The sequence below is a fragment of the Anas platyrhynchos genome, chromosome 32 (genome assembly GCF_047663525.1).
Source record: "Anas platyrhynchos isolate ZD024472 breed Pekin duck chromosome 32, IASCAAS_PekinDuck_T2T, whole genome shotgun sequence".
NCBI lineage: Eukaryota > Metazoa > Chordata > Aves > Anseriformes > Anatidae > Anas > Anas platyrhynchos.
In genome coordinates, this window is record NC_092619.1 from 1,185,313 (window position 1) to 1,211,076 (window position 25,764).

Sequence of the window (25,764 nt, forward strand, 5' to 3'; positions counted from 1 at the left end):
GCAGCACTCAGAAGTGGCATGACTTCATTCAGGCCACGATAGTCCACTGGCCATATGGGACTATTAAAGGGTGAGAGAGTCTTGCTGTTCACCCCTTGGCTCTCCACTTGATGAGCCAGATCATGGATAGGAATCAGGAAGTCTCAGTTAGTGTGATACTGCCTCAGGTGCACCATTGGAGTAGCCATCAGCACCTGCTCTTCTTTGACCCCCAGCAAATTCACAACAGAAGGGTCCAGTGAGAGACCAGATCAAGGCAGACAGCTGTTTGATGTCCTCTGTCTCCAAGGCAGATATGCCAACCCTCCCACCCCGAAAACTTTTGGCTTTTGGAAGTACCCTCTCCTGCAGTAGTCTATGCCAAGGATGTACAGAGCCTCCAGGCCAGTCCCAATTACCTCCGATACTGTTACCAGTTGGGATCCCCCTGTCACTGCAGAAATACAAATGGTCTTGCCCCTTTGTGGTTTGATGGCATTACAGTACACTTTGTACCAGTGTCCACTTGAGCCTTTCACTCTTGTGTGTCTGAAGTTCAAGGCCATCAAATCCACACAGTCCAATAACCCCAACTGTCTCTTCCCTCCACCTGGCTGGAAGCAGAGCCCCTCTAGCCCTGGTCACAGTATTTGTTACTGTGTCTTTGGGACTGCCTACTGGAAACCGGAGCAGCAATTTTCTCAGAAGGCCCCTGTCGTGGTTTAACCCGGCCGGCAGCTAAACACCACGCAGCCGTTCGCTCACCCTCCCCCCTCCCTCTCTGGGATGGGGGAGAGAAATGGAAAGTGAAGCCCGTGAGTTGAGATAAAGACAGTTTAATAAGACAGGAAAATAATAACAAAAAAAAATAATAACAATAATAATAATAATACAATGGTGATAATAGGAAAGTAATAATAATATGTACAAACAAGTGATGAACAATGCAATTGCTCACCACCCGCTGACCGATGCCCAGCCTAACCCTGAGCAGTCCGGCCCCCTCCCCCCGGCTAGCCACCCCTATATATTGTTTAGCATGACGTCAGATGGTATGGAATACCCCTTTGGCTAGTTTGGGTCACCTGTCCTGGGTCTGTCCCCTCCCAGCTCTTACTGCACCCCCAGCCTGCCCGTTGGCAGGACAGAGCAAAAGGCTGAGATGTCCTTGGCTTAGTATAAGCACTGCTCTGCAACAATTAAAGCATCGGGGTGTTCTCAGCACTCTTCTCATCCTAAGCCAAAACACAGCATTCCACCAGCTACTAGGAAGAAAATTAATTCTGTTCTAACTGAAACCAGGACAGCCCCTCTTTGGCCATTGTTTTTCCTTGAAATTCACATGTCCATACCTCTAGGGTCAAGGTAGTTTTCCTATCCCATTTTCTCGTGTCTTCTCCATGGTCATGCAAGTAAAACCATTGGGTGACGTGTGGTGTGTACGCACCATATCCCCTTTCTTGAGCACAGTGGAGGCCGGTGACAAGTGGTGCACCTTGGGGAGTCTGTGCTGGGACTGATACTGTTGATTATCAATGATATAGACAGTGGGATCGAGTACACCCTCAGCAAGTTTGCAGATGACACCAAGCTGAATGTTGCAGTTGATACAGTAGAAGAAAAGGATGGCATCCAAAGGACCTGGACAAAGTTGAGATTTGGGACAACGTGAATCTAATAAGTATAATAAGCTCTCTGTAAATACCTTAATAGAGGCTGCAGCGAGGTGGGGATTGGACTATTCTCCCACGTGCCTGGTGACAGGATGAGACAGGATGAGGGGGGATGAACTTAAGTTGTTCTAGGGGCGTTTTAGGTTGGATATTAGGAAGAACTTCTTTACCAAAAGGGTTGTTAGGCATTGGAATGGGCTGCCCAGGGAAATGGTTCAGTCACCATCCCTGGAGATCTTCAAAAGACGTTTAGATGTAGAACTTAGCAATGTGGTTTAGTGGAGGACTTGTTAGTATTAGGTTGGAGGTTGGATTCGTTGATCGTGGAGGTCTCTTCCAATCTAGATGATTCTATGTTTCTGTGATCACCTGGTCCAACCATCATCTGGTCCTGGATCTGGGCCACAGCAATCCCAAGCACAAATTCAGGCTGGGAGGAGAATGGGTAAGGTGATTCTCCCCCTCTACTCTGCTCTCCCAAGACCTCAGCTGGAGTACAGCATTCAGCTCTGTGGCTCCCAATATAAGAATGACATGAAGCTATTAAAGCAAGTCCATATGAGGACCGCAAAGATGATCAAGGGGCTAGAGCACCTCACTTATTAAAACAAGCTGAGGAATTGCGGTTGTTCAGCCTGGAGAAGAGAAGGCTCTGAGGAGACCTCATAGAATCCATCCACTACTTAAGGGGGGGCAACAGGAAAGCAGGGGAGAGATATTTTCTCAGAGTGTGCAGTGATAGGACAAGGGGAATGCTTTTAAACTGAAAGAAGGTAGATTTAGATTAGATATTCAGGTGAAGTTCTTGGCTTGGAAGTGAGGCACTGGAACTGGTTTTGTGGGTCCAGAGATCACCCACGGGTAGTTTGAATCAGCCCCTGCCCTTGTGTTTGAAGGGACATCTGGCAAGAATGGAGAGGCATCAGTGAAATCATGGGAATAGCAGAGTGACAGCCAGGTGGAGAAGAGAAGTGGCTGTCTGCAGCTTTTAGAGTGGAGTGGGGCAGAATAGGAAAGCCTGCAGAGGAGAAGGCAGAGTGCTCTGGCAAAAATGGATGGCTGCAGTAGCACTGACATCTTTGTCCCCACAGCCATGGCTTATGAGGGGACAAGTTATACTCATGGCATTGGGAACATGTATTCTCCGTTCAACTGTGTTCAAATGCTGCAAGGTGTCATACCATTGTCTTTCACATGATATTATGGGAATCACCCCCTACCTCACAGACCCTAGGAACAGCCCTGAGTGAGATATGGGGTTGCAGGATCTCTCCTCCAGGCTGGGGTCAGGCCTTGAGCTTTCTGCTTTTGTCTGACCAAAACAAAACAAGACTTTTCTCAGCACAGTGCTTTGCCTATCTGTAATCATGGTCTCCAATTGTCTGCTCTAACAAGTCCCTGAGGAGAATCTCTTGGTAACGGCCCTCAGTGGGGTCCACTACTTCTCCAAGTCACTTCAACTTTTCCTTCTGACTTTACTTTCTCAAGCAATTGCATCATTCTCCTCTCAGTATCTGACATTCACAGACTGAGCACCAAAATCCACCATGGAACTCATTAAAATGCAGAAACACCTAAGGAACCATATGTCTTCCATAGTTTTATTCAAGTCTTCAAGACTTGGACAGCTACTTGGAGAATTTCAAGGTGCAGTTAAGGAGGAAGATTTCAAAAACCACTTAATAAAAATCTCTTCTCATTTTAAAGGGTGAATTTTGTTGCATTTCAGTTTTGAGCATCTTTCTTCAATTGATATTAATCCAGAGCTTCTTCTATGGAGATGGACATAGGGAGGAAAAGCAGACTCTTGAGGTGTGACAGTGCATGGGTAGACTTTCTCCTCACCACTTCAACCCTGACATTTCTCTCACTGGCCACCTGGTGCTTGCATCACTTTTCCTTACACCAGACTTCTGCACTGAAGTCTGCAGCTGGATGTTAGAGCCCCTTTGCAGCAGCTCCCACCTGCTTTCCTTAGAGAACTGGCTGCACACAGGCACAGAAGGGTTTTTCCTTATTTTAAAACAAACAACAAGAAAACATGCAGCAATTTTCCAAACAGCAAAGCAAGCTCCTCATCTTGTATGTCTCCAGTCAGGTTTACCTCACTGGTTTATCCTCACAAAAGGATGACTGTAGATTAAGTATTTTATACTGATTGATAAGAAATTATAGGTATTAAGATTAGTATTATTCCATATGATCTTAATTCAATGATAAACGATGAGGAGCTTACAACAGAAACAATTAGGCAGACCGCTAATCGATGGGCAAGCTTGAACTCAATGCATCTCAAAGCAGAAACTGGGTCAGTGAGAGCAGTCTGAATGATCAAAGAGTAAGGGGGGCAAAACAGGAGAACCATGGGAAGTGCATAGGTCCAGACAGGCAGCTGGAAAGGGGACATTCAACAGGGATTGTTTATTCAAGATGGGTGGAAGTGCCTGGAAGATGTGGGAGTACACCATGATGGAGAAAGCAATGAAATGCAAGTGCTTGTGACCATCAGTATTTCTTCTCCTGTGATGAATATAGATCCTGAGAATTCACCTGAAGAAGGATGTAGATCACTGGTGAAAGAACTGTGGTTTTGTGCCATCACAAATTAGGACTACAAAAACACTTCCACATGTAACAGTAACATGTCCCACCCCATATATACCATCCTGTGGGGCAGGACAGATGGAGCCAACAACCAAGGGACACATTTGGGTATCAATGAGGGGACCCAGCAGAGACAAGGAGTCAATGCTGTGTGGTGGGGGAGGCCAGGAGAAGCAGCCCAAGGGATGCTGCTGCTTGTGAGGACATGTTTGTGCCAGCAGCCTGAGTGGGCAGCAGCTGTGCGCAGGTGAGGGGAAGCCAGGAAGTGCATGCCAAGAGAGCTCCTGCCAGCAGAGACAAGGCTGGGGCCTAGGCCAAGGGGATAGGCAGGCCCAGGCCCAGGTGGCTGCATGTGCCATGCTGAGCTCCTGGCCCCTGCAACAGCTGTGCTGGCCCTCAGCAGATGTGCTGGCTGGCATGCACTGGGAAGTCCTGGTGTGCATCAGAGAGCAGCAAGGAGGGTGCTGGAGAGGGCTGGGGCAAAGCAGGAGGCAGAGCCCCATGCAGGGACTGGCTAGGGGTTTCCTCTGCTACAGTCTGTGCACAGAGTGTGTCAGGAGGAGGGCAGGCAGGACTCACTGCCATAGTGCAGAGCCTGGCCCTGGACGCTCCATGACCACCTTGCACGTTCTGGCAGGCCATGGTGAGGGGACGAATGCCCTGGGCTCTCTTCCTGCTCTGCCCAGGCCAGCAAGGGCCCAGTGCGGCCTACTCTCCCCTGCAGTTCTGATCTCCCTTTGTGCAGTCCTGGCTCTGCAGCACCAAACCCTGCCGGGAGCCCTCCCCTGCATGCTCCCACCGCCCCCCGCATGCTGCTGGTGCCCTCTACCGGGCACTGCCCAGCCCAGTACAGCCCCTGCCCACCTCCCCCCACCTCCCTGCCCTCTTCCCAGCCCCCCCCCATCAGCCCAGCCCATCAGCCCAGTCTGGGCTAGCCCCAGGGCAGTTCCCACCACAGCCTGCTGTACAGCTCTGGGCATGGCCACCACAGCTCCAGCCCTTTGCAAGGCACCACAGCTGCTGGGACAAAGGTGGCTCTGGGCCACCCCAGAAGCCCCCAAGCTGGGACGAGCCATGGCTCAGGAAATGGAAGGTGCTGAGCTGGCAATTCTGCTCTGGAGATCCAGGGGGCTGTGGTGCCCAGGGTCCCCTGGAGGACTCCGCCACACCCATTCTGCTCCAGGTGGTCATCAGACCCAACTCCATGGGGATCTCTGCTGCTGAGCCCCTTTCCACCTGCCCTGATGTCTCAGAACTATAGGGCCATGCTTGGTAGGGCCATGGGATGTCTCTAAGGGCAGAAAGGGCAGGTGAGTGCTGTACCAGACCTGGCCCACGAGGCTTCAAGGAGGGTGTCCTCAATTACTCTTATGGGCCTTCACCTGCTGGCTCTTCACCACCTCAGCAGGAATTGCAGAGTCTTCCTTAGCCCCTGGACATCTCACATTTTTCTTTTCCTTTCCCAGACTCTTCTTGGTCACTCCTTTTATGAGGTTCTAATCACTATCCAATAACCACATTTTCCCTGGGTTCCCCTGCCATGTGGCAGATCCAAATTCCTCTCCAGGCAGGCATTGGCTATCTGCCCCACTCCCGGGACACATTCCAATGTAGATGATTCCAAGACCAGTTGTCGTCTGCTTTGGCATGTGCTACCACAAAGGGAGCTCTTGGTCCAGCCCTTGGTTCCTCACAGACCACACTGGGACTTCCAGCCTGTGTCCTTCACTCCGGGAAAAATCCCAGAAAACAGAAAATCAGGGAGTAACTCCCTGGATGTATGTCTTACAGCAGCTTTGGAAGAGGTGTCCAGGCTTCTGGGTTTGCCCTGAGCAGCCCCTTTTGTTACTGTGGTGCTATCAGGGAGGCCAGCTGTGACCCAGGGCTGCACATTGCCTGCTGCTGCCTGCAGCTACAGGGATGCCACTGCAGAGACAACAGGACTGTCACCAAGGTACATGAGATCTGAGGGCTAAGAGAAATGCAAGAGCACAGAGGAACAATGTGGAAGACAAAAGAGAGCAGCAGTGAAAAGGCCACGTCCTGCTGCTGGCCATGGCCATGGCTCCAGAGAAGCAGCAGCCCCAAGCCAGGGAGGCAGAGCCCACTGGGCAGTGAGGGGCTGCTCCTCTGTGTGGCAGCTGTGCTCTTGGTCCTGAGCTCCTCCTGTGTGCTGGGGCTGCTCCACCAGCTCCAGAGCTGATGACAAGAGACGGCAGATGAGATCAATGAATTTCTGATGGATTCTTTATTGTCTTTATGTACACTGGAAGCCTAGTTTTATAGGTAAATTAGAAGATTTAGTCAAATTAATTAAGAGGAAGTATACATATAAATAATAAGACCATTTAAACCAATATCAACATTTATGAAAATAATAATGCACAAAATAATATGAAAATTGGCACCTCAGTTTCTCAAACATGTTGACAGGGTTATTATTAATGGTTATATTATGGTAATGTTGCTAATGAGAAAAACGTTGTGATATGAATCACAATTATGGTATCAGTACTTATGCTTGAGAAGCACCTATAGAAACAGTTTTCTCACTGCATCCTTGAGCTCCTGGTTCCTCATGCTGTAGATGAGGGGGTTCACTGCTGGAGGTACCACCGAGTACAGAAGTGACACCACAAGGTCCAGGGATGGGGAAGAGATGGAGGGTGGCTTCAGGTAGGCAAAAAAGGCCATGCTGACAAAGAGGGAGACCACAGCCAGGTGAGGGATGCACGTGGAAAAGGCTTTGTGTCGGCCCTGCTCAGAGGGCATCCTAAGCACAGCCCTGAAGATCTGTACATAGGACAGCACAATGAAAACAAAACACCCAAATGCTAAAGAAAAACTAAATGCAAGAGCCCCAACTTCTCTGAGGTAGGCATCTGAGCAGGAGAGCTTGAGGATCTGGGGGACTTCACAGAAGAACTGGTCCAGGGCATTGTCTTGGCAGAGGGGCAGGGAAAATGTATTGGCCGTGTGCAGGACAGCATTGAGAAAGCCACTGGCCCAGGCAGCTGCTGCCATCTGGGCACAAGCTCTGCTGTCCACGAGGCTCCCGTAGTGCAGGGGCTTGCAGATGGCAATGTAGCGGTCGTAGGCCATGACAGTAAGCATGGAATACTCTGCTGTGAGAAAGAAAGGAAAAAGAAAGACCTGTGCAGCACAAGCTTGATAGGAGATGGCCCTGGCGTCCCAGAGAGAATTGGCCATGGCTTTGGGCAGAGTGGTGGAGATGCAGCTCAGGTCAAGGAGGGCGAGGTTGAGGAGGAAGAAGTACATGGGGTTGTGGAGGTGATAGTCACAGGCTACAGCGGTGAGGATGAGGCCGTTGCCCAGGAGGGCAGCCAGGTAGATGCCCAGGAAGAGCCCAAAGTGCAGGAGCAGCAGCTCGCGTGTGTCTGCAAATGCCAGCAGGAGGAACTCTCTCAAAGAGGTGATGTTGGGCATTTGCTGACATTGGACCCAGTTGTCTGTTGAAGAGAAGAAGGAAAAAAAAAAAAAAGAAAGAAAAAAAAAAAAAGAGAGAGAAAGCCGAATTAAATGAGAAAAACTGGAAATGAAAGAAGACAGTAAGGGAAGCTCATGTTCAGTCCACAAATAATACATGAGCTTTGCAGTGCTGTTGCAAACACCTCATCTGAATAATGAGCAGAGCTGCAGATATTTTATTGGTTTGAGTTGCCCTTATAATGCTTAGGAGATGTATGAGAAAGTTGAATGCCCTGACAGGTCATGTACACTCTTAGTGAAACCCTGTGTGTGCCAGGACTGTGCCCTGGTGAAGACTGAGCAGAGCAGACATGCCAACCAGTCCTGCTCTCAGCTGCCCTGTATTACCCCTCTGCGAGCTGCAGCACAATGCCACTCAGGTGTTTTCCTGAGAAGAAACTGGAGACAGCTTAGAGCAGAGAATCACAGAATCACAGAATCACAGAATTTCTAGGTTGGAAGAGACCTCAAGATCATCGAGTCCAACCTCTAACCTAACACTAACAGTCCCCACTAAACCATATCCCTAAGCTCTACATCTAAACGTCTTTTGAAGACTTCCAGGGATGGTGACTCCACCACCTCCCTGGGCAGCCCGTTCCAGTGCCTAACAACCCTTTCAGTAAAGAAATTCTTCCTAACATCTAACCTAAAACTCCCCTGGCGCAACTTTAGCCCGTTCCCCCTCGTCCTGTCACCAGGCACATGGGAGAACAGGCCAACCCCCACCTCTCTACAGCCTCCTTTAATGTACTTATACAGAGCAATAAGGTCACCCCTGAGCCTCCTCTTCTCTAGGCTGAACAAGCCCAGCTCCTTCAGCCGCTCCTCATAGGACTTGCTCTCCAGGCCCCTCACCAGCTTCGTCGCCCTTCTTTGGACCCGCTCAAGCACCTCGATGTCCTTCTTGTAGCGAGGGGCCCAAAACTGAACACAGTACTCGAGGTGCGGCCTCACCAGAGCCGAGTACAGGGGGACGATCACCTCCCTAGCCCTGCTGGTCACAGTGTTTCCTATGCAAGCCAGGATGCCGTTGGCCTTCTTGGCCACCTGAGCACACTGCTGGCTCATATTCAGCCGACTGTCCACCATCACTCCCAGGTCCTTCTCTGCCTGGCAGCTCTCCAACCATTCCTCTCCCAGCCTGTAGTTCTGCTTGGGGTTATTGCGCCCCAGGTGCAGGACCCGGCACGTGGCCTTGTTGAACTTCATACAGTTGACCTCAGCCCATCGGTGCAGCCTATCCAGATCCTCCTGCAGAGCCTTCCTACCCTCGAGCAGATCGACACACGCACCTAGCTTGGTGTCATCTGCAAACTTACTGAGGGTGCACTCAATGCCATCATCCAGATCATTGATGAAGATAAAGAGAAGCCCCAGTCCAAGTGCAGCTGGACCGAATCCTCACCTTGTCTCCAGGAGAAGCTCTCAGCCAGAAGGAGCCTGTGGGCTTCTCCTCATCGGGGCTCTGCATGGCCAGCCAGGGCAGGGTGTTCTGGGCTGACCGGGGGCACCTGGCTTAGGGCACTCCGAGGGGCTTCTGCCAGACTTCCTCCCCTCGCAGTGCAACCCAGCAGGACTCTCAAAGCCTACTGCATTGCCCACTGCCCTCCCAGAAACAAAACCCAGGAGGAGACCCTTCCAGGACCTGCAGCTGCATGGCCCTGCAACCAGAGACTTACCTTGTGGAGATTTCTCCTGCAGACAGCTCTCAGCATTCTCCCACTCCCAACTGCCTTCAGCCCCTCTCTTCTTCTGTCCTCTCCCCATGCCACCTGCAGTCAGAGCCCCCAGCCCTGCTGTGTTATGCAGATGAGCTGCTTCTGGGCAGAGCTGTCTCTCTGCACCAGGGCCCTCTTGCCAGGAGCTCTCTTTGTCCCAGGAGCCCAACCCAGCTCAGCAGCAAAGGCCCAGCCCAAGGCAGTGGAATCACCCCTCTGGTGGCTTTGGTGATGAGCTCATGAACCTCAGACACTGAGTGAAAAGTGAAGAACTCTCTCAAGAAGTCCAAGTCAGATGCAAGTTTTCTGGAGTTTCCCCCCAAGGGCCAGCACTGACATAGCCTCCCTTGGAGCTTGTTAGAGACAAACATTGGAGGCGGTGAGGCCAAGCAGACAAAGGCAATGTGAAATTGACACTGATCTTTGGAAAAACTGGATATGTTTCACCAAGCACAAAGGCTGAGCCTTGATCCCTGGCCTCTGGGAAGGGAGATCCTTTCTCTTCACACATTGCTCAGAGCTCTTTCCGGGACAGTAGGAGATGGGGATGTGCATTGCCAAGTGCAGGACAGTGGTACGACCTCTGCCTGGTTCATGGCTGGGTGTGAGGAGGCAATGAGGCCCTGGCACTTTACCGATAAGCTGTCTCCTCATAGGCCTCAGTGACACTGACAACAGTCATAGCCATGGACACAAAGAACTTGGTTGTCTTTGGACTTTCAGCCTTGCCACAGCCCTTGTTCCATTCCACACCATGCAGTCCTTGGGACTCTCACACCTCCACCTCTTTCCCTGCTGGCTGTAGACCCTCTTCCATGCAGTGTCTCACCGGATCTGAGATGAGTCTGGTAATTGAGATTTTCTTGGTGGCCATGCTCCTCGTAAGGCAGCTCTGTAGGAATCTGGCCTGGTTCATGGTGAGCAGGCACCACTGGTCGTATGGCATCCATGGTGGTGCCCAGGCCCTCCTCTTCCTCCTGGGCACTGCTCACTCAGCAGGGTCCCAATCTGCCCTGATGTGTGGAGCTCCTCTTCCACTGGTGCAGGACTAGACTCTTCTCCTTGTAAATGTCAGAGATTTCTGTAGGCATATTCATGCAGTTTCTCAAGGCTCCCCCACACTGATGCTCTTTTCTGTCAGCTGTTAATGTCTGCAGGCAGACGGTTTAACCTTTGTGTGATTGTGCTATCTCTGACAAGAGAGCAGCATCAGGAGTTGCAGGCAAGTTTGGATAATACAGGAGTAACCAGCTGAATGGAATCACAACACAGAGTCTCAGAAGGGTAAGGGATTGCAGGCTGCCAGGTTCCACCTTTTCTGTGCTTTCTTGTCATGCATGCTGCCATTTTGTCCAGAGCTGTGTCCAAAATGTTATGATGCTGTGCAGGGCAAAATTAGAAATGTCAAAGCCCAGCTGGAGCTCAATCCATCTATTACTGCCAAAGACAATCAAAACTCTTTATAGAAATACTTTAAAGAAGGATTAAGGAAAATCTTCATGCTTTATTGTAGGTGGGATAAACATAGTGACAAGAGATGAGGCAAAGGCTGAGGTACTTAATGCCTTCTTTCCCTCAGTCTTTAGCAGCAGCACCAGTTGTTATCCTGATACTCAGTCCCCAGAACTGGTAGACAGGGACATGGAAAGGACAAGAGGGGGAGGCTTTTCCCCACTTGTTAACTCTCCCTGTCTCCTTCATCTCTCCCTTCTCCTCCAGGATACTCCCAATAGCTCTGCAAAGCTTTGAGTATCCTTGGGACGGTCAAACCAGCATGTTCCTATTGTTAGGTCTCATTAATGTGTTTCAGTTTTTGTACCTATAGCAGTGAACACCTCCAATGCTTTGGAAATTCACCCCTGAACAAGTCCAGAATCCAAACAATCTAGAGAAACCCTTGAAAAAGTAGTGTGATCACCACAGCCATTCCCAAGAGACACAAATCAACATGCTGGGAGTTGACCTCTGCTTACTGAGCCTCAATCAATGCCACTCCAACCCCTGTGTTATGCCCTGCAACCACTCCAACACATGCCAAAGGTCCTGCAGCCACTCCAACTACTGTGACAGACCCAGCAGCCACTACAACTCCTCTGAAAGGCACTTCAGCCATAGCAACTCCTGCGATGGGTTCTGCAGGCACTGCAACACCTGCAACAGGCCCTGTAGCCACAACAACTCTTGTGACAGGCCCATTAGCGACTCCAACCCTGTAACAAGCCCTGCAGCCACTCCGGCTCCCGTGACACTCCATCTGTGACAGGCCCTGCAGCTAATCCAACCAATGTGATGGCCCCGTGTCTGGGCCAGAGAATCAGCCTATGCCAGTATCAGTTGCTCCTCTAAACAAGAGAAAACAGTGCTGAAAGTGAGTTGAAACCTATGGTGGATGAATTGGCTAGTCAACTCCAGCAGTATGAAGAAAGTCTCCTTTTCTATGGGCTTCTGTATTGTCTGTGGAGAAACTTTCTCAAGGGGCTCACCAACTCCAAGGGAAGGTAAGGGAGAAACTTTTCCAAGACGTCCTACATCATAAAGAGAACATATCTCCTTTCCCTTGTAGTATGCCACAATGGATATCACTAATGCATTTTTATCCATCTCTTTGAGAGCACTGTGAAGGCCACTGTTTGCTTTCACTTCAGGGGTGTCCTATACACCTGGAATCAACTGTCCCAGGGGTGGAAACACAGTCCTGCCATTTGCCATGGACTGATACAGACTGCATTGGCAAAGATATTAAAGAGAACTGGCCCTAATACTGAGCCTCCTCCTGAGTGGCCTGTCCTCTTTTCCAAATGTCATAAACCCTCTTTTTCTCCCTGAGCTCTAGCCACAACTCTCTGTTCAGCCAAGCCAGTCTCCTTCCACACTGGCTTGTCTTTGGACACGTGCTGACAGACTGCTCCAGAGCCATTAAGATTTCCTTCTTGAAGAGTGCCCAGTCTTCCTGTACTCCTCTGCCCTTCAACAGACTCTGCCAACCAGTGTCCTGAAGAGCCCACGGTCTGCCCTCCGGAAGTCCAAGAAAATAGTTTTACTGATCCCCCTCCTGACTTTGCCAAGAATAGAGAACTCTGCCATTTCATGGTCACCCTGCCCAAGACAGCTCCTGACCACACATCTCCCACCAGTCCTTCTCTTGTTTGTGAACAGAAGGTCTAGCAGGGCACCTCTCCTGGTAGGCTCACTAACCAGATGAGTCAGGAAGCTATCTTCCATGCTCTCCAGGAACCTCCTAGACTGCTTACTCTTTTTGTATTTGTATTTGTATTTGTATTTGTATTTGTATTTGTATTTGTATTTCCAGGATATGTCTGTGAAGTTGAAGTCCCCCACAAGAACAAGTGCTGGTGATTGTGCAACTTTTGCCAGCTGCTTGTAGAATGCCTCATCCATCTCCTCATCCTGGTTTGGCAATCTATAAGAGACCCCCAGCAGGATGGCCTTCCCAATGACCCTATCCCACTGGGGCTCAACGTTACCATTCTTAGTCTTGAGTTCTACAACCCCAAAACCCTCTCTAATATAGAGAGCCATGCCACCACTCGTTCTGTGCTGCCTGTCCCTTCTGAAGAGCCTGAAGCCAGTCATTGCAGCGCACTAGTCATGGGAGTGGTCCCAGCACCTTTCAGTGATGGCAGCCAAGTCATAGCTTGCCTTTTATTTCTTTGCTGTTGAGCAATGGCTAGAGCTATATTATGTTGGACATGCATCAATAAAATCTTTGTTTATGGCCCGAAGGAATTTGGCACTTGAAACATCATTCAAATGTCACCATGGCACCTCCAATGACACCCGGTGTCTGCATCTGAACAGCTCCCTCCTGGCCTCTGTCTCCATTCAATATGCTGGGAGCTGAGACAAGCAGCTTACATAGAGCTGCCTGGTTTGTGCCCACCTGAACCTAGGCAAGAGGAATCCCAACTCCTGTGGTCTTCTGTAAGGCATGGGAGAGTCAGCTAAGCCCCCTTCTAGCCTCTGAACTGCAAACAAGGTATGAGTTGCTAGGTTTGACTCAGCTGAAACCCTTTCCTCAACAGGGGGAAGGCAGATAACTCCCTGTCCTTGCCTGGGTGTTCTGCCTAAAACCAGGATATGGAGAAGTGATTCTTGGACATCATACCTCTTCTGAAATGAAGAAGGACAGTGCTCCCTCTCCACTGGAGGGAAGCAACATAAATGTTTACTTCAGTGTGTTTCCAAGTTGATTCCCCCGGAGGTCCAGGGACTTGTCAAGAGCTCCCTGTGCTGCAGAGAGACAGCTCTGCCCAGGAGCAGCTCCTCTGCACAGTGCAGCAAGGCTGGGGACACTGTCTTCAGGAGACAAGGGAGGCTGAGAGAAGGGAGGGAGATGTTAAAGGCAGTGTGAAGGGGCTATGCTGAGAGCTCACTGTGAGAGAAATCTTCACAGCCCTGAACAGGGTAAGTCTCTGGCTGCAAGGCAGCACAGCTGTTGTTCCTGGTGCCATCTCCAGATTTGCTGTCAAATCCCACAGCCTATGGGATCTTTCAGAAGGACTCTCAGAGTTTCTTTGTGTAAGAGGGGAATGAAATCTTTCAGAGCAGGGATTACCTCCCTAAACTGTCAGAGGGACAGGGCATGAGGGTTCCTTCTCTCAGGGTTGGCTGCAGGCTGTGCAGCCAGGGTGCAGGCAGGGGTGGCCATGGCTGCGGAGCAGAGTAGGGTCCCTGCTGTACCCCAGAGACTGTGTGCTGGGGCAGGGTCTCTGCCACCTGCCAGGCTCAGTACTCAGCCTGCCCGGGGAACTGCCCAGGGTGCTGCGGGGAGAAGCTGTGGGTGGAAGGAACCCCCAAGGCAGGGCAGAACAGGTCAGGGTCCTGCTGGTGTTAAGAGGCTGCTGTCTGGAGCAGGATGCTCAGAGATCCACAGCACCCACAGGACATCTTCAGGGGAGATTCTTGAAATGGAAGAACAACACCTCCTGTACCTGAAGGAAAGGCACTATCTGCCGTCTCTGTTATACTCTTCCTGCATTTGGAGGGAAGTCGGGATGATAATGGTGTTGTCAGGTTTGTAGAAAGGACTGAAACTCATAGAGCATTGCAATGAAAGGAATCTCTAGGTCTTTGAGGAACCTCACAATTTCACTCCACACTCTTTAGCCTACAGACAGCACCAACACAACCTTCATTGTATCTTGTGGGATTGCTGGATGTCCTTCTCAGCACCTGTAAATAGGGAGATGCCTCTGGGTAGTGGACACCTGAGATCCATCCCTGGTACTCTTTACCATGTACTGTATGGCACTACTGACTCCTGCTGAGACTACAGAGGATCTGCATGGTCTCTGTGGCACCCTTAGTCAGAGAAACCTAGGGCTCAAGGCAGGAGCAAGTCTTCTTCAGATGAAGATATGTTGAGGATGCAGTTTTGGTGAGGAGGGTTCTATGAAATATGGATTAGGTTTTGCTCAGAAAACTATCTCTAACTTGTCACTGTCTACTCCTCCATGGACAGGCAACCATGCCCAGATGCAACAAATGTCCAACAGCAGCTTCCCCACAGAGTTCCTCCTCCTGCCATTTGCAGACACACGCCAGCTGCAGCTCCTGCACTTCGGACTCTTCCTGGGCATCTACCTGGCTGCCCTCCTGGGCAACGGCCTCATCCTCACAGCCGTAGCCTGTGACCACTGCATCCACACCCCCATGTACTTCTTCCTCCTCAACCTCGCCCTCATTGACATGGGATCCATCTCCATCACTGCCCCCAAAGCCATGGCCAACTCCCTCTGGGACACCAGGACCATCTCCTTACCGGGATGTGCTGCACAGGTCTTTATGTTTGCTGTCTTTACTCCAGCAGAGTTTTATCTTCTCACCATCATGGCTCATGTCCGCTACATTGCCATCTGCAAACCCCTGCACTGCAGGACCATCATAAGTGGCAAAACTTGTGTCAACATGGCAGTAGCTGCCTGGGGCAGTGGCTTTCTCCATGCTGTGCTGCACACGGCCAATAGATTTTTGCTACCATTCTGCCAAGGCAATGCTGTGGACCAGTTCTTCTGTGAAATTCCCCAGATCCTCAAGCTCTCCTGCTCAGATGTGTACCTCAGAGAAGCTGGACTTATTGTTTTCACTGCATGTTCACTTTTAGTGTGTTTTCCTTTCATTCTTTACTCCTATGTGCAGATCTTCAGGGCTGTGCTGAGGATATCCTCTGAGCCTGGACGGCACAAAGCCTTTTCCACTTGCTTTCCTCACCTTACCATAGTCTCCCTGTACATCAGCACTGGCACATTTGCCTACTTGAGACCCCCATCCATATCCTCCTCATCCCTGAATATTTTACTGGCAGTTCTGTAGTCAGTGTTGACTCCAGCAGTGAACCCCCTCATCTACAGCATGAGGAATCAGATGCTGAAGGATGCCGTGTGGAAAGTGATGTCTGGGTGTTTTTCAGAAGCAATATAGTTACTGTCCTCTGCATATCACTGATAATGCGACTCATTACAGACTGAGATACGGTTTTCATTTTGTTTTCCTTTTATTTTTACTTTTACTTTGCTTTACTGATGATAAGGTAGTCCAGAGAGAAAAATGATCATTATTTGTGTTCCACAGACAAAGGAGAGCTCTGCAACATGAGGCAATGGGAAAGGGGCTGGGAAAATTATTAATTATTCAACCAGTGAAATTTCATAGTCTGGATAGAGTGAATCACCCCAAAACTTCTCCTGACATTGGAAATGAGTTGGGCTTGATAATGCTTGTGGGTTCCTTCCAGCTCAGGCTATTCAATGAATCTCTGACTCTGAAGAAGGAGGGCTATCTGTGTGCACCCTCCATGGCCAAAGAACCACTTGTGTGGGAGGCAGTCAGTGGCAGTGCTCCCCACCAGCTGGCTCTGCCTTCACAGCCTGACCAGCACGGCCCTGCAGAGTGCCTGAACGGCCCAACTCACCACATCCCCATCACTCTGCTGAACAGCACTGCCAGCTCAGGGGCCATGGGCAGCATGGGCAGGGGCTGCAGGAATGGCTGCTCAGGCCAGCCCAGAGGTGCTGGGCTGGGGCAAGGCTGGGTGGGACATGGGGTATCCTGGGAGCAGAGCAGGTTGCTGTGTGTGTGCAGTGGGGCTGCCTGAGGAGCCCCAGGGCCAGCAGTGTGGTGCTGTGCTGTGCTGGGAAGTGGCACTGGCCTGGGGGGGCTGCAGGCTGTCTGGGAAGGTGGATTGGTAGGGTTTATCTCCTGCAGATTGCAGCAACAGAGACACTGCCTGTGACCTCCCCTGCTTCATTTGCAGCTTTGGGGCCAGCCCAGCCTGGGCTGCTCTGCTGGGCTGGGTTGGGGAGAGGAGAGGCAGGTGTGGAGAGCTGGGGAGGGAGTGGGCTGGGCTGGCCTCCTGGGAGCGACAAGGGGGAACCACAGAGCAGTCTGGGCTGAGTCCTTGTTCACTAGATATGGATATGACCAATGCTAGTCATAGTGACTTTCACAGCAACTCCTCTGAAGAGTTCTCAACATTTGCCTAAAATATGCATTCAGTTCTTGAATCAGTTTTCCACACAGAGGTGGCCATTTCCTTCAGGATGCCCTGGAGTTGCTGAAGGCTACATGGGGAAACGTAAGTTTGCATATGTGGGAGGCCTTCTGAAGCAGGAACTGGTTGGCAGGCAGAGTACCTGAGGGACTGTGCAGGGCACCCCCTGCACCCAGTGCTCCTGGGTAGGCTGGGATGAGACCTCCTGAGCACAATAGCTCCTTGTAGCCCTGTGGACACTGGCTGTGAGGTCACTTGTGTCACATCATCTGTCTGGCCAACAGCAGGGAGGCAGAGCCTCTGAGGTCACAAAGGCCCTCAGAAAGCTGTCCCCAACAGGGTGACACATTTGGTGAGGCCAGGGGAAAGCTGGGAGAATAACGGTGGGGGATTTGGGAGAGAGAAGAGGGGTTTCGCTAACAGAAAGGAAAGATTTTAAAGATTTAAGAGGGGTTCGGGTAAGGCTGATGCTTCTGCAACACTCACAGGGAACATCTTCATGTTGTGTCCTGGTTATATTTCTAACTAGTAACCCGAAAATCTAGTGCTGTCCTTAATGCTTTCTCTCTCCCTTTAAGGCATCCATTGCTCTAATCCCCAACCTCATTTCCTAATTCAAAGTCAGACCCCAAGCATATTACTTGTTACCATTAGTCACAGAATCATAGAATCATAAAAACACAGGGTTGGAAAGAACCTACAAGATCATCTAGTCCAATCATCCTCCTATCACCAATACTACCCCTAAGCTACTAAATCATATCTCAAAGCACCTGAGACAGGTGCTTCTTGGACACTGCCAAGGGTGGTGACTCCACCACCTCCCTGGGGAGGCCGTTCCAGTGCCTGACCACTCTTTGAGAGAAAAAGTTTTTCCTGATATCTGAACCAAATCTCCCCAGGCGCAACTTGTGGCCATTTCCTCGAGTGCTATCATTAGTTATCAGAGAGAAGAGGCTGACCCCCTCCTCATCACAGCCTCCCTTCAGGAAGTTGTAGATTGCAATGAGGTCTCCCCTGAGCCTCCTCTTCTGCAGACTAAACAATCCCAGCTCACTCAGCTGCTCTTCACAGGACCTGTGCTCCAGACCCCTCACCAATTTTGTTGACCTTATCTGGACATGCTCCAGCACATCGATGTCTGTCTTGTAGTGACGGGCCCAAAACTGAACACAGTACTCCAGGTGTGGCTTCACCAGAGCTGAATACAGGCGGGTGATCACCTCGCTGCTCCTGCTGGCTACACTATTTCTAACACAGGCCAGGATACCATTGGCCTTCTTTCCACCTGGGCACGCTGCCGGCTCATGTTCAGCCAAACATCGATCATCACTCCCACGTCCCTTTCCTCTTCACAGCCACTCTGTCCCAGGCCTATAGCATTGCATGGGGTTGTTGTGGCCAAAGTGCAGGATCTGGTGCTTAGCCTTGTTAAACCCCATCCCATTAGCCTCAGCCCAGCCTATCCCAATTCCTCTGAAGGACCACCTTAGCCTCAGGCAGATCAACATTACCTCCCAACTTGGTGTCATCTGCAAACTTACTGAGGGTACATTCAACCCCTCATCTAGGTCATCAATAAAGCTATTATACAAGCTAGGCTCCAGTACCAACCACTGGGGGACACCACTTGTAACGGGACGCCAACTGGACTGAACTCCATTAACCACAACCCGCTGGGCATGGCCCTCCAGCCAGTTCTTGACCCAGAGAAGACTATAAACAGCCAGGACAGCTGACCCAACGGGATTAAATAGATGCTCCAATAGGTGTTCCAGCCCACCATCCCACTACCAAAGGCACCTCCCAGCCTGCAGCAGAGGAGCCTGCTGGGGAAGAGCTGGAGGGCTGTGGGGACCCACCAGCAGGAGCTGGTGCCAAGTCCTGCCCAAGGATCCAAGACATCTCCCCGTTCACCTCTTGCAACTTAGGTATCTCTGTCCATGGGTGCTGGGCAGGCATCCTTAGGCTCCGTGGGGGCCCAAGGCAGCAGAAGGTGGGCACTGCAAGGGAGTGTCTCATGGGGCTTCCCAGAGATCCACTTTGTCTGGAAACTGCCTGTGGCTGGCAGGACAGAAATGTCTCTGTCAGTAGGAATAGTGTCCAGGGACCAGGGGCTCTGTCAGCCCCAAAGCCAGACCCCGATCCTGCTGGCTCTAAGATGTGTCCCCTCCCAACCGCTGGATCTTTGAGCTCTTCTCCCCTCCATCAACCTCAGGGAGACGCCCAGAAACATGGTCAGGGAAGACTGGATCTGGGGCAAAGCCCCCAGAGGGTTTTAATATGAGGAAATACAAACACACAGCATAAAAACAGGGGAATACGAAGAGGGGAAATACCCATGTGTGTCTGCTGACTGCTGGAAAAGGGAGACTATTTCCTGGCACTCACGGCTCTCCCAGTGGCACTGAGCTCTCCTCCCTCCCGGCTGCACCCAGCTGCTCATCAGGGCTGGGCTCTGCTGGCCTGGGGCTCTGGAACTCTTGTGCATGGAGCTCTGGTGTCACATCCTGGGTGTCCTCATGGGGATATGCCAGAGACACATCTTCAACATCGTCATAGCCCGTGCTCCCCAGGAAAGGTGACGAGGTGTGTCCATCAGCCCCAGGGACCCCAGCACTTCTCCGGGAGTGCAGGCTTCCCCCTGTAAGCATCAAGGCAGGCTGCTGTGGTTGGGCCTGTGGGGTGCCCCTCGGGGCTGTTTATCACCTTCCTCATCCTCACCAGCCTGAGACACTCAGCCCATTCTCCCAGCCCCCACAAAATCTCCCAGGACAGGTTCTCCATATGGAGGTGGTCAGGCTTTCAATATGGCATGGATCCTCCCAGGCCTGGGGTTGGCACCTAGGAAGTGGCAGTGCTGCATTGCCCTCTCACCTGTGGCTGCATCCCTGGGCCCAGCTCCTTCCTCTGGTGTCCTGGGCACTTCCCAGTCCCCCTGCCCAGGGACAGGATCCTCCCCAGGGTCAGAAACCTCCCCAGCATCATCATAGCCACCTGCTGGGTAACCTCCAGGCAGGACAGGGACATCTGAAAAGAGAGGGGAGGTGGTGGCAATGAGAAGAGATGTTCTGAAGAGCAGAGGGTGGGAGGGTGTGTGGGGACACAGGGCTGACATGCTGCTGGTGTCAGGGTCACAGCAGAGCCTTCATGCTACCAGCTCTGATGATAACACTCGGTGGCACTGCTGTCTGTCTGGTCTGTCTGCAGGGAGGAGAAATGGAGCCCTTCCACCCTCCCCCTCCCACCTCTTAACCCTGGGTGTGGCCCCAGATCATCCTCCTCCTCATGTGCCCAGGGTAGGGCTGCAAATGGGTCTCAGGGAAGGGCTCCCCAGCTCTCCCGGAGCCTGGGGACAGAGGCAGGGCTGGTCTGGGAATGGGCAGAGAGGGACAGGACCCCACTGGGCTCCCTCAGCCCCATTATCGGGGCCAGCACAGGGCTGTCCCCACAGCACAGCCCCTCTGTGTTGTGTTGGCACTGCAGCCACATCCCCAGGGAGGGCAGCATTCCCATGGAGATAGTCTGGGGCAGTGTCAGCCTCACACCATCCCTTTGGAGACAGCCCTTGTGCCCGTTTGGTCCCTGGGTCATGTTCCAGTGCAGACCCTGCACCAATTCCCACATTTCTCCTCCCCATGGAGTTGCTCCATCTCTGCCCCACACGTCAATAGCACAGCCCGTGCCCTGCTGGGGGGTGGCTGATACAACGGTGATGGACTCCACTGCCCCATGCTCCTCCTGCCAGTACTGCCAAGAGCACTGCCAGCAGTACATCCTCCCCGTCTCACCCAGCCCAGATCTCACATTTCTCTTCTCTCCCCAGAACGGATGCCTCAGGCTCTGGGCTCTCTCCACCCCTTGATGTTGGTGCCCCATGGTCTGTCAGTCAGTGGGGCAGCACATGGGGCAGGAGGCTGCACATGGCTCTGTTTCTGTGTCCCAGGACACCAACACCCCCAGCACCCCCAGCCCTACCAGGAGGCATCTCCCCCCTAGGACCACTGGGGAAGGAGGCACCCCTGCGCTGAGCCCTGGTGCTTCGCACCTGCCCAGCCAGGAGGGCCAGGAGCAGGCAGAGGAGGGCCCCCAGGATTATGCGGAGGATGACAAGCACTGAGAGTCCCTCGCTGCTGGTGGTTGGACGGCCCCGTGGGGGATCTGCATGGGCAGGAACACGGCAGGGGCAGCAAGGGAGAGGTTGGAGGCAGGACATACCACTCCTGACCACACAAGGCAGCAGGGGCTGGGGGGGACAAGGCTGGGTGATGGGGCAGCTCCCACCCTGCTGGGTACATCACAGACTTCCCCCAGCTCTCTCAATTTCCTGGGAGTCTCACAGCCCAACAGGGAGCCCCTTCCCCTGGCTGTGGGTCACAGCGTGGACATGGACAGACCCAGCCCTGGGGAAGGAGAGCTTACCTGCTTGTGGGGGGGGTGTTGCTGTCCTGGGTGCAGCTGCAGGGGAGCAGAAAGAGAGCTGGGCTGAGAGGCTGGGGCTGTGGCACCAGGCAGCCTCCCTGGCAAATGACCCCAGCATGTGCCACCTGAATTGTCCCTCCTGCGGGGCTGAGCAGGGTGGCAACGACAGGGCCCAGCACCACTGCTCTGGGCTGCTCACAGGACAGTGCAGGCAGCCCAGGGGATGTGCTGGCACATCCAGCCCCACAGAGGCTGCTCCCCACCCACCACCAGCCTCCCACTCTGCAGAGACACCCTTGCTTGGGCCAGCACTGGGGCCATGCCAGGATCCAGCAGGGCATACACCCAAGCCAGCTCCTTGCCAAGCCCCCAGCCATGTCTCCCAGCCCCACTGCTCACCTGAGCAATGCACAGCCGCATCTGCCTTATGCTGGCAGGCAGCGTTGTCCCCTGGCTGGGCCCAGCAGTCCTGCAGAGACAGCTCCGTCCCCCTGCACTCCATCAGCCACATGGGGCCCGTCCCCTCTCCAGCAGCAGCCTGGCCCAGGGCATAGAGCGCGGGGCCACAGCCCAGCTGCCTGCACGCCACCTCGGCATCCCACATGTCCCAGGCATTGTCACACAGCGTCCCCCAGGTGCCACGGTGCCAGATCTCCACTCTGCCCGAGCAGTCGTCCTTGCCTCCCACAGCACGGATCTTCTCCCTGTCTGGGGAGGCAGCGATGTCTCATGGCACCAGAACAGCTGGGACAGCCCTGGCAGGTGAGGGGGGCACGCGCAGGGGCAGCTCCCTACCTGTGCAGCTGGTGGAGTTGGGGCATGCAGCCACCTGTGGCCTTTCTGTTCATGTCCCAAAGGAAAGAGAAGTTGGGCTGAAAAGGGCTGCTCTAGGCGTCATGCAGAACAGAGCAGAGCTGACCTCTGCTCACACATCCCCATGCTGCCTGGGTCAGGGCAGCAGCAGCACCCTGTTCATTCAGGGGACACACACGGCACTGCAGGGGGGACCCAAGTTCTGAGCCCTACAGGGTCCGTGGTTCACAGAGCAGCAGGAGGCTGTCCCAGGAGGGAGGACTCCTGAAAGCCCTGCATGGTCTCCTCTGAGACCTTGCCTGGAGATGCCTCTGCATCCCCCAGGGAGCTGCTGGCAGCCCGGCTGTTGACTGCTGCTGGTGGACATGGGTGGCTCCAAAAGCTGAAGTCACCTTTGTGTACCAGTATTAACAGGGTCTAATGCAGGAAGTCAAACCCCATCTGGGTTTCTTCTCTGCATTTCACCATGCCCAGTGGAGAACTGGACCTGGTGCCTTGATGGCTCAGATTTACCATTGCAGGTGATGTGGGTCTCTTCTCGGAGGTCATCACATGACTGCGGATTCCAGGAAGCAGAGGGACACTGCCAGAAGGAGCTGTTGCTCTTCCCACACTCCACGTGATCCAGCCATGCAGTACCAGACAGCTTGGCATAGTTAGAATGTATTTCCAGTTCCCCTTCATTCCCGCAGCCCAGCTCCTTGCACACCAGTGACACCGTCTTGGTGGTCATGGAGTTGGGGCAAACGCTGCCCCACGTCCCGTTGTAGAAAACCTGCAGGCGCCCGGAGCAGCCGTCGCTGTTCTCCAGCCTCAAGGCCGTGAACTCTGGAAGGAGGAAAGGCCCCAGACAGAACAGGCTGCTCAGGGGCTGGTGGAACAGAGGCTCCTCTGCACCCCAGGTGCTCAGGAATTCGGAGGCACAGCCAGCAAATCTCTTTTGCATCTGGGGGCAGAGAGGTCTCTGACATACTCCTTTGCCCTCCCCACTCACTGTCAGGGTGGATGGGCTCCCAAGGGTCTGTGTGAAGGATTCCCCAGGATGGGCTTGGGCGGGGGACACAAGTCAGCCTGGGATGGCACTGGCCTTGCCCAGCTCTGCACTTACTCTAGTCTCTGAGGCCCCAGCTCCCAGCCCCAAGCCCAGCACAGACCTGAGCAGATGACTCCAGCGTCCTCCTTGTGCCCGCAGTTGTGCTGCCCCCAGGCCTCGGCAGGGCAGTCCCAGAGAGCAGCTTCAGCCCCGGAGCAGTTGACGCCATCCAGCCAGATCTGCCCGGAGCCCTCCCCAAACCGAGCAGAGCCGGCTGCCTCCAGGGCCCCTCCGCAGCCCAGCTGGCGGCAAACGACGGCGGCGTCGGCCAGGTCCCAGGTGTCGTCGCAGACGGTGCCCCAGCGCCCCTGGTAGTAGATCTCCACTCTCCCGGCACAGCGCCCGGCCCCATCCACCAGCCGGACCCGCCGGCCCCCTGCAGTAGGGAGAACCCCGACGCTCAGGGGCTGGCTGCCCTCCCGGACCAGCACCTGTGGGATGTGCAGCACCACTCACCCCGGCACACGACCCCCACGTCCTCCATGATCCCTGCTGCCAGTGTGCTCTCAGGCAGGGAGGTGTTGCAGAGGCTCAGGTCAGCCTCGTGCCCTGCACACCGCACCCCACGCAGCCCCACAGGTCCTCGTCCTCGCTCGGCCCTCACGGGGGTGTAGGCTGCCTCTGCCTCTCCGCACTGCAGCTGCCGGCACACCACGCTGGCCTCCTGCATGTCCCACTGCTCATCCAGGACTCTGACCCACGTCCCGTGCTGGAAGACCTCCACGCGCCCGTCGCACCGGCTCCCTCCACCCACCAGCCGTACAGACATGTGGCGAGCTGGGCCTGGTGAGAGCAGAAATTCAGCCTGGTGCTGCCGTGGGGTCCCCAAATTTGTGTGGCCATGTCACACACCAGGGGCAAATGGACTTTGCAGCACTGCCCAGCACTCACCTGAGCAAATGACAGCAGCAGCGTTCTCCTGGGAGCACGGCGAGGCCCCCAGGGCAGTCACCGGGCACTGCCCCAGGTGGGCTTCAGTCCCGTCACAGTGGAACGAGTCTCTCCAGATGGGGCCGGTTCCTCTCCCAAAATGCCCTCCTCCAGGAATGGACTCAGCAAAGCCACAGCCGAGGTGCCGACACAGAACGTGGGCGTCCGAGAGGTCCCAGCGGGAGGCACAGAGGGTCCCCCATGTCCCCAGCATGTTGACCTCCACCCTGCCCTCACACGCTGTGCTGCCGTTCACCAGCCTGAACCCTGTGTACTCTGGGGACAAAGGAGGGTGAGAGAGGCCACATTTGTGCTCTTGCTCCCACAGGATCTGGAGGAGAGGCCAAAGGGACAGCGTTCTTTCCTCCTCCCCACCCAGCACTTTCTCCTCTCCACCCAGCACAGCCCAGTGTTCACCATGCTCTCCTTCCCCCACCATAACCCCAGTGTCCATCATACCACCCCAAGTCCTTACGTGTGCAGGTGACATGAGTGCCATTGCTGTGGGTGCAGGCCTTGTCCTTGGAGGCCCCCCAGGGGCAGAAGGAGAGGACGGATTCATTCCCCACACACTGCAGCTCTCTGTCCCAGACAGGACCGGCCCCTTCTCCCAGCTGAGCTGCCCCATGGACAGACAGGGCTGTGCCACACTGCAGCTCCCTGCACAGCACCTCGGCAGCTTTGGCACCAAAGTGGGAATGACAGACAGCTTTCCACTGGTCCCTGTCGTAGATCTCCATACTTCCAGAGCAGGGGCTGTCCCCTCCGACCAGCCGGACAAATCCTGGAGCAACCAAGGAGACCTGTGAGTTCCCAGAGCCCTCTGACACTTCCATGCCCACCTCCCACCTCATCCCTGAGGTGACCACATGCAGAGCCCTATGGCCAGCCCAGCAGCTCTCAGTGGGTGCTGATGGCACAAAGAGATCAGGGCCCCCCTGCTGCTCCTCAGAAACCAGCCCAGCACCCATGTCCTCTTTTGCAAGCCCCCAGCAGCAGGCACTGCTCAGACAAACTGCTGCTGCCCGGAGTCCTTGGGCTGCCCGGCCCCAGTCCCAGCACTGCAGCACACGCAGCACGTGGGCCCGGGGAAACAGGCCCAGGAACTCAGGGCTTACTTCAGCCTGCTCTGCCCCACAAGGCTCAGGCTAGTTAGAAGAAATCCTTGGATCTGCCATAAAGCTCCCTTGTTCCCAGGGAATGCTGGGGCTCTTGGGGAGCTGCTGTTAGATGGGGCACTTCGGGGAATCCTCTGCAAAGGGGGGTCCTCTGCTAGGTACAGTGTGGTGCTGGACATGCACGTCCCCAGCCACCTACTATGCATGGGTCAGGAAAGCAGGCAGAGAGCAGCCCTGGGCTGACAGGAGCTCCCGGTGTGAGGGGAGGCACCAAGGAGAGCCAGGAGGTGCTGGCACAGCCCCTGGGGCATGGGTTAGGCAGGAGAGGTCAGGCAGTGGGTCAGCAAGGCCTGGAGGGGCCATGTCTCCAGGGACTGGCTCTCATGGGGTGACCCCGGGACAGGAACAAGGT

The 25,764-nt window shown here is 53.7% G+C and overlaps 1 protein-coding gene across 1 annotated transcript; it reads right to left on the reverse strand.

Moving 5' to 3' along the window:
• Positions 1-22,428: 22,428 nt before the first annotated feature.
• LOC140000495 (scavenger receptor cysteine-rich type 1 protein M130-like) lies at positions 22,429-24,084 on the reverse strand. The gene is made up of 3 exons (XM_072030392.1): positions 23,761-24,084; positions 23,366-23,680; positions 22,429-23,039 (listed from the first exon to the last, which is right to left on the reverse strand). The coding sequence occupies exons 1-3, from the start codon at positions 24,071-24,073 to the stop codon at positions 22,642-22,644; spliced, it is 1,026 nt and encodes a 341-aa protein (XP_071886493.1). The 5' UTR covers positions 24,074-24,084; the 3' UTR covers positions 22,429-22,641.
• Between the last annotated feature and the right edge of the window lie 1,680 nt (positions 24,085-25,764).

Bases quoted from the DNA above. Each gene is read 5' to 3' on its own strand.
- LOC140000495 (XM_072030392.1), bottom strand. From the start codon at position 24,073: ATGTCTGTACGGCTGGTGGGTGGAGGGAGCCGGTGCGACGGGCGCGTG. The intron at 23,681-23,760 runs GTGAGTGGTGCT...TCCCTACTGCAG, and splicing joins CGTGGGGGTCGTGTGCCGGG to GGGGCCGGCGGGTCCGGCTG. The intron at 23,040-23,365 runs GTCTGTGCTGGG...TCCTCCTTCCAG, and splicing joins CGCTGGAGTCATCTGCTCAG to AGTTCACGGCCTTGAGGCTG.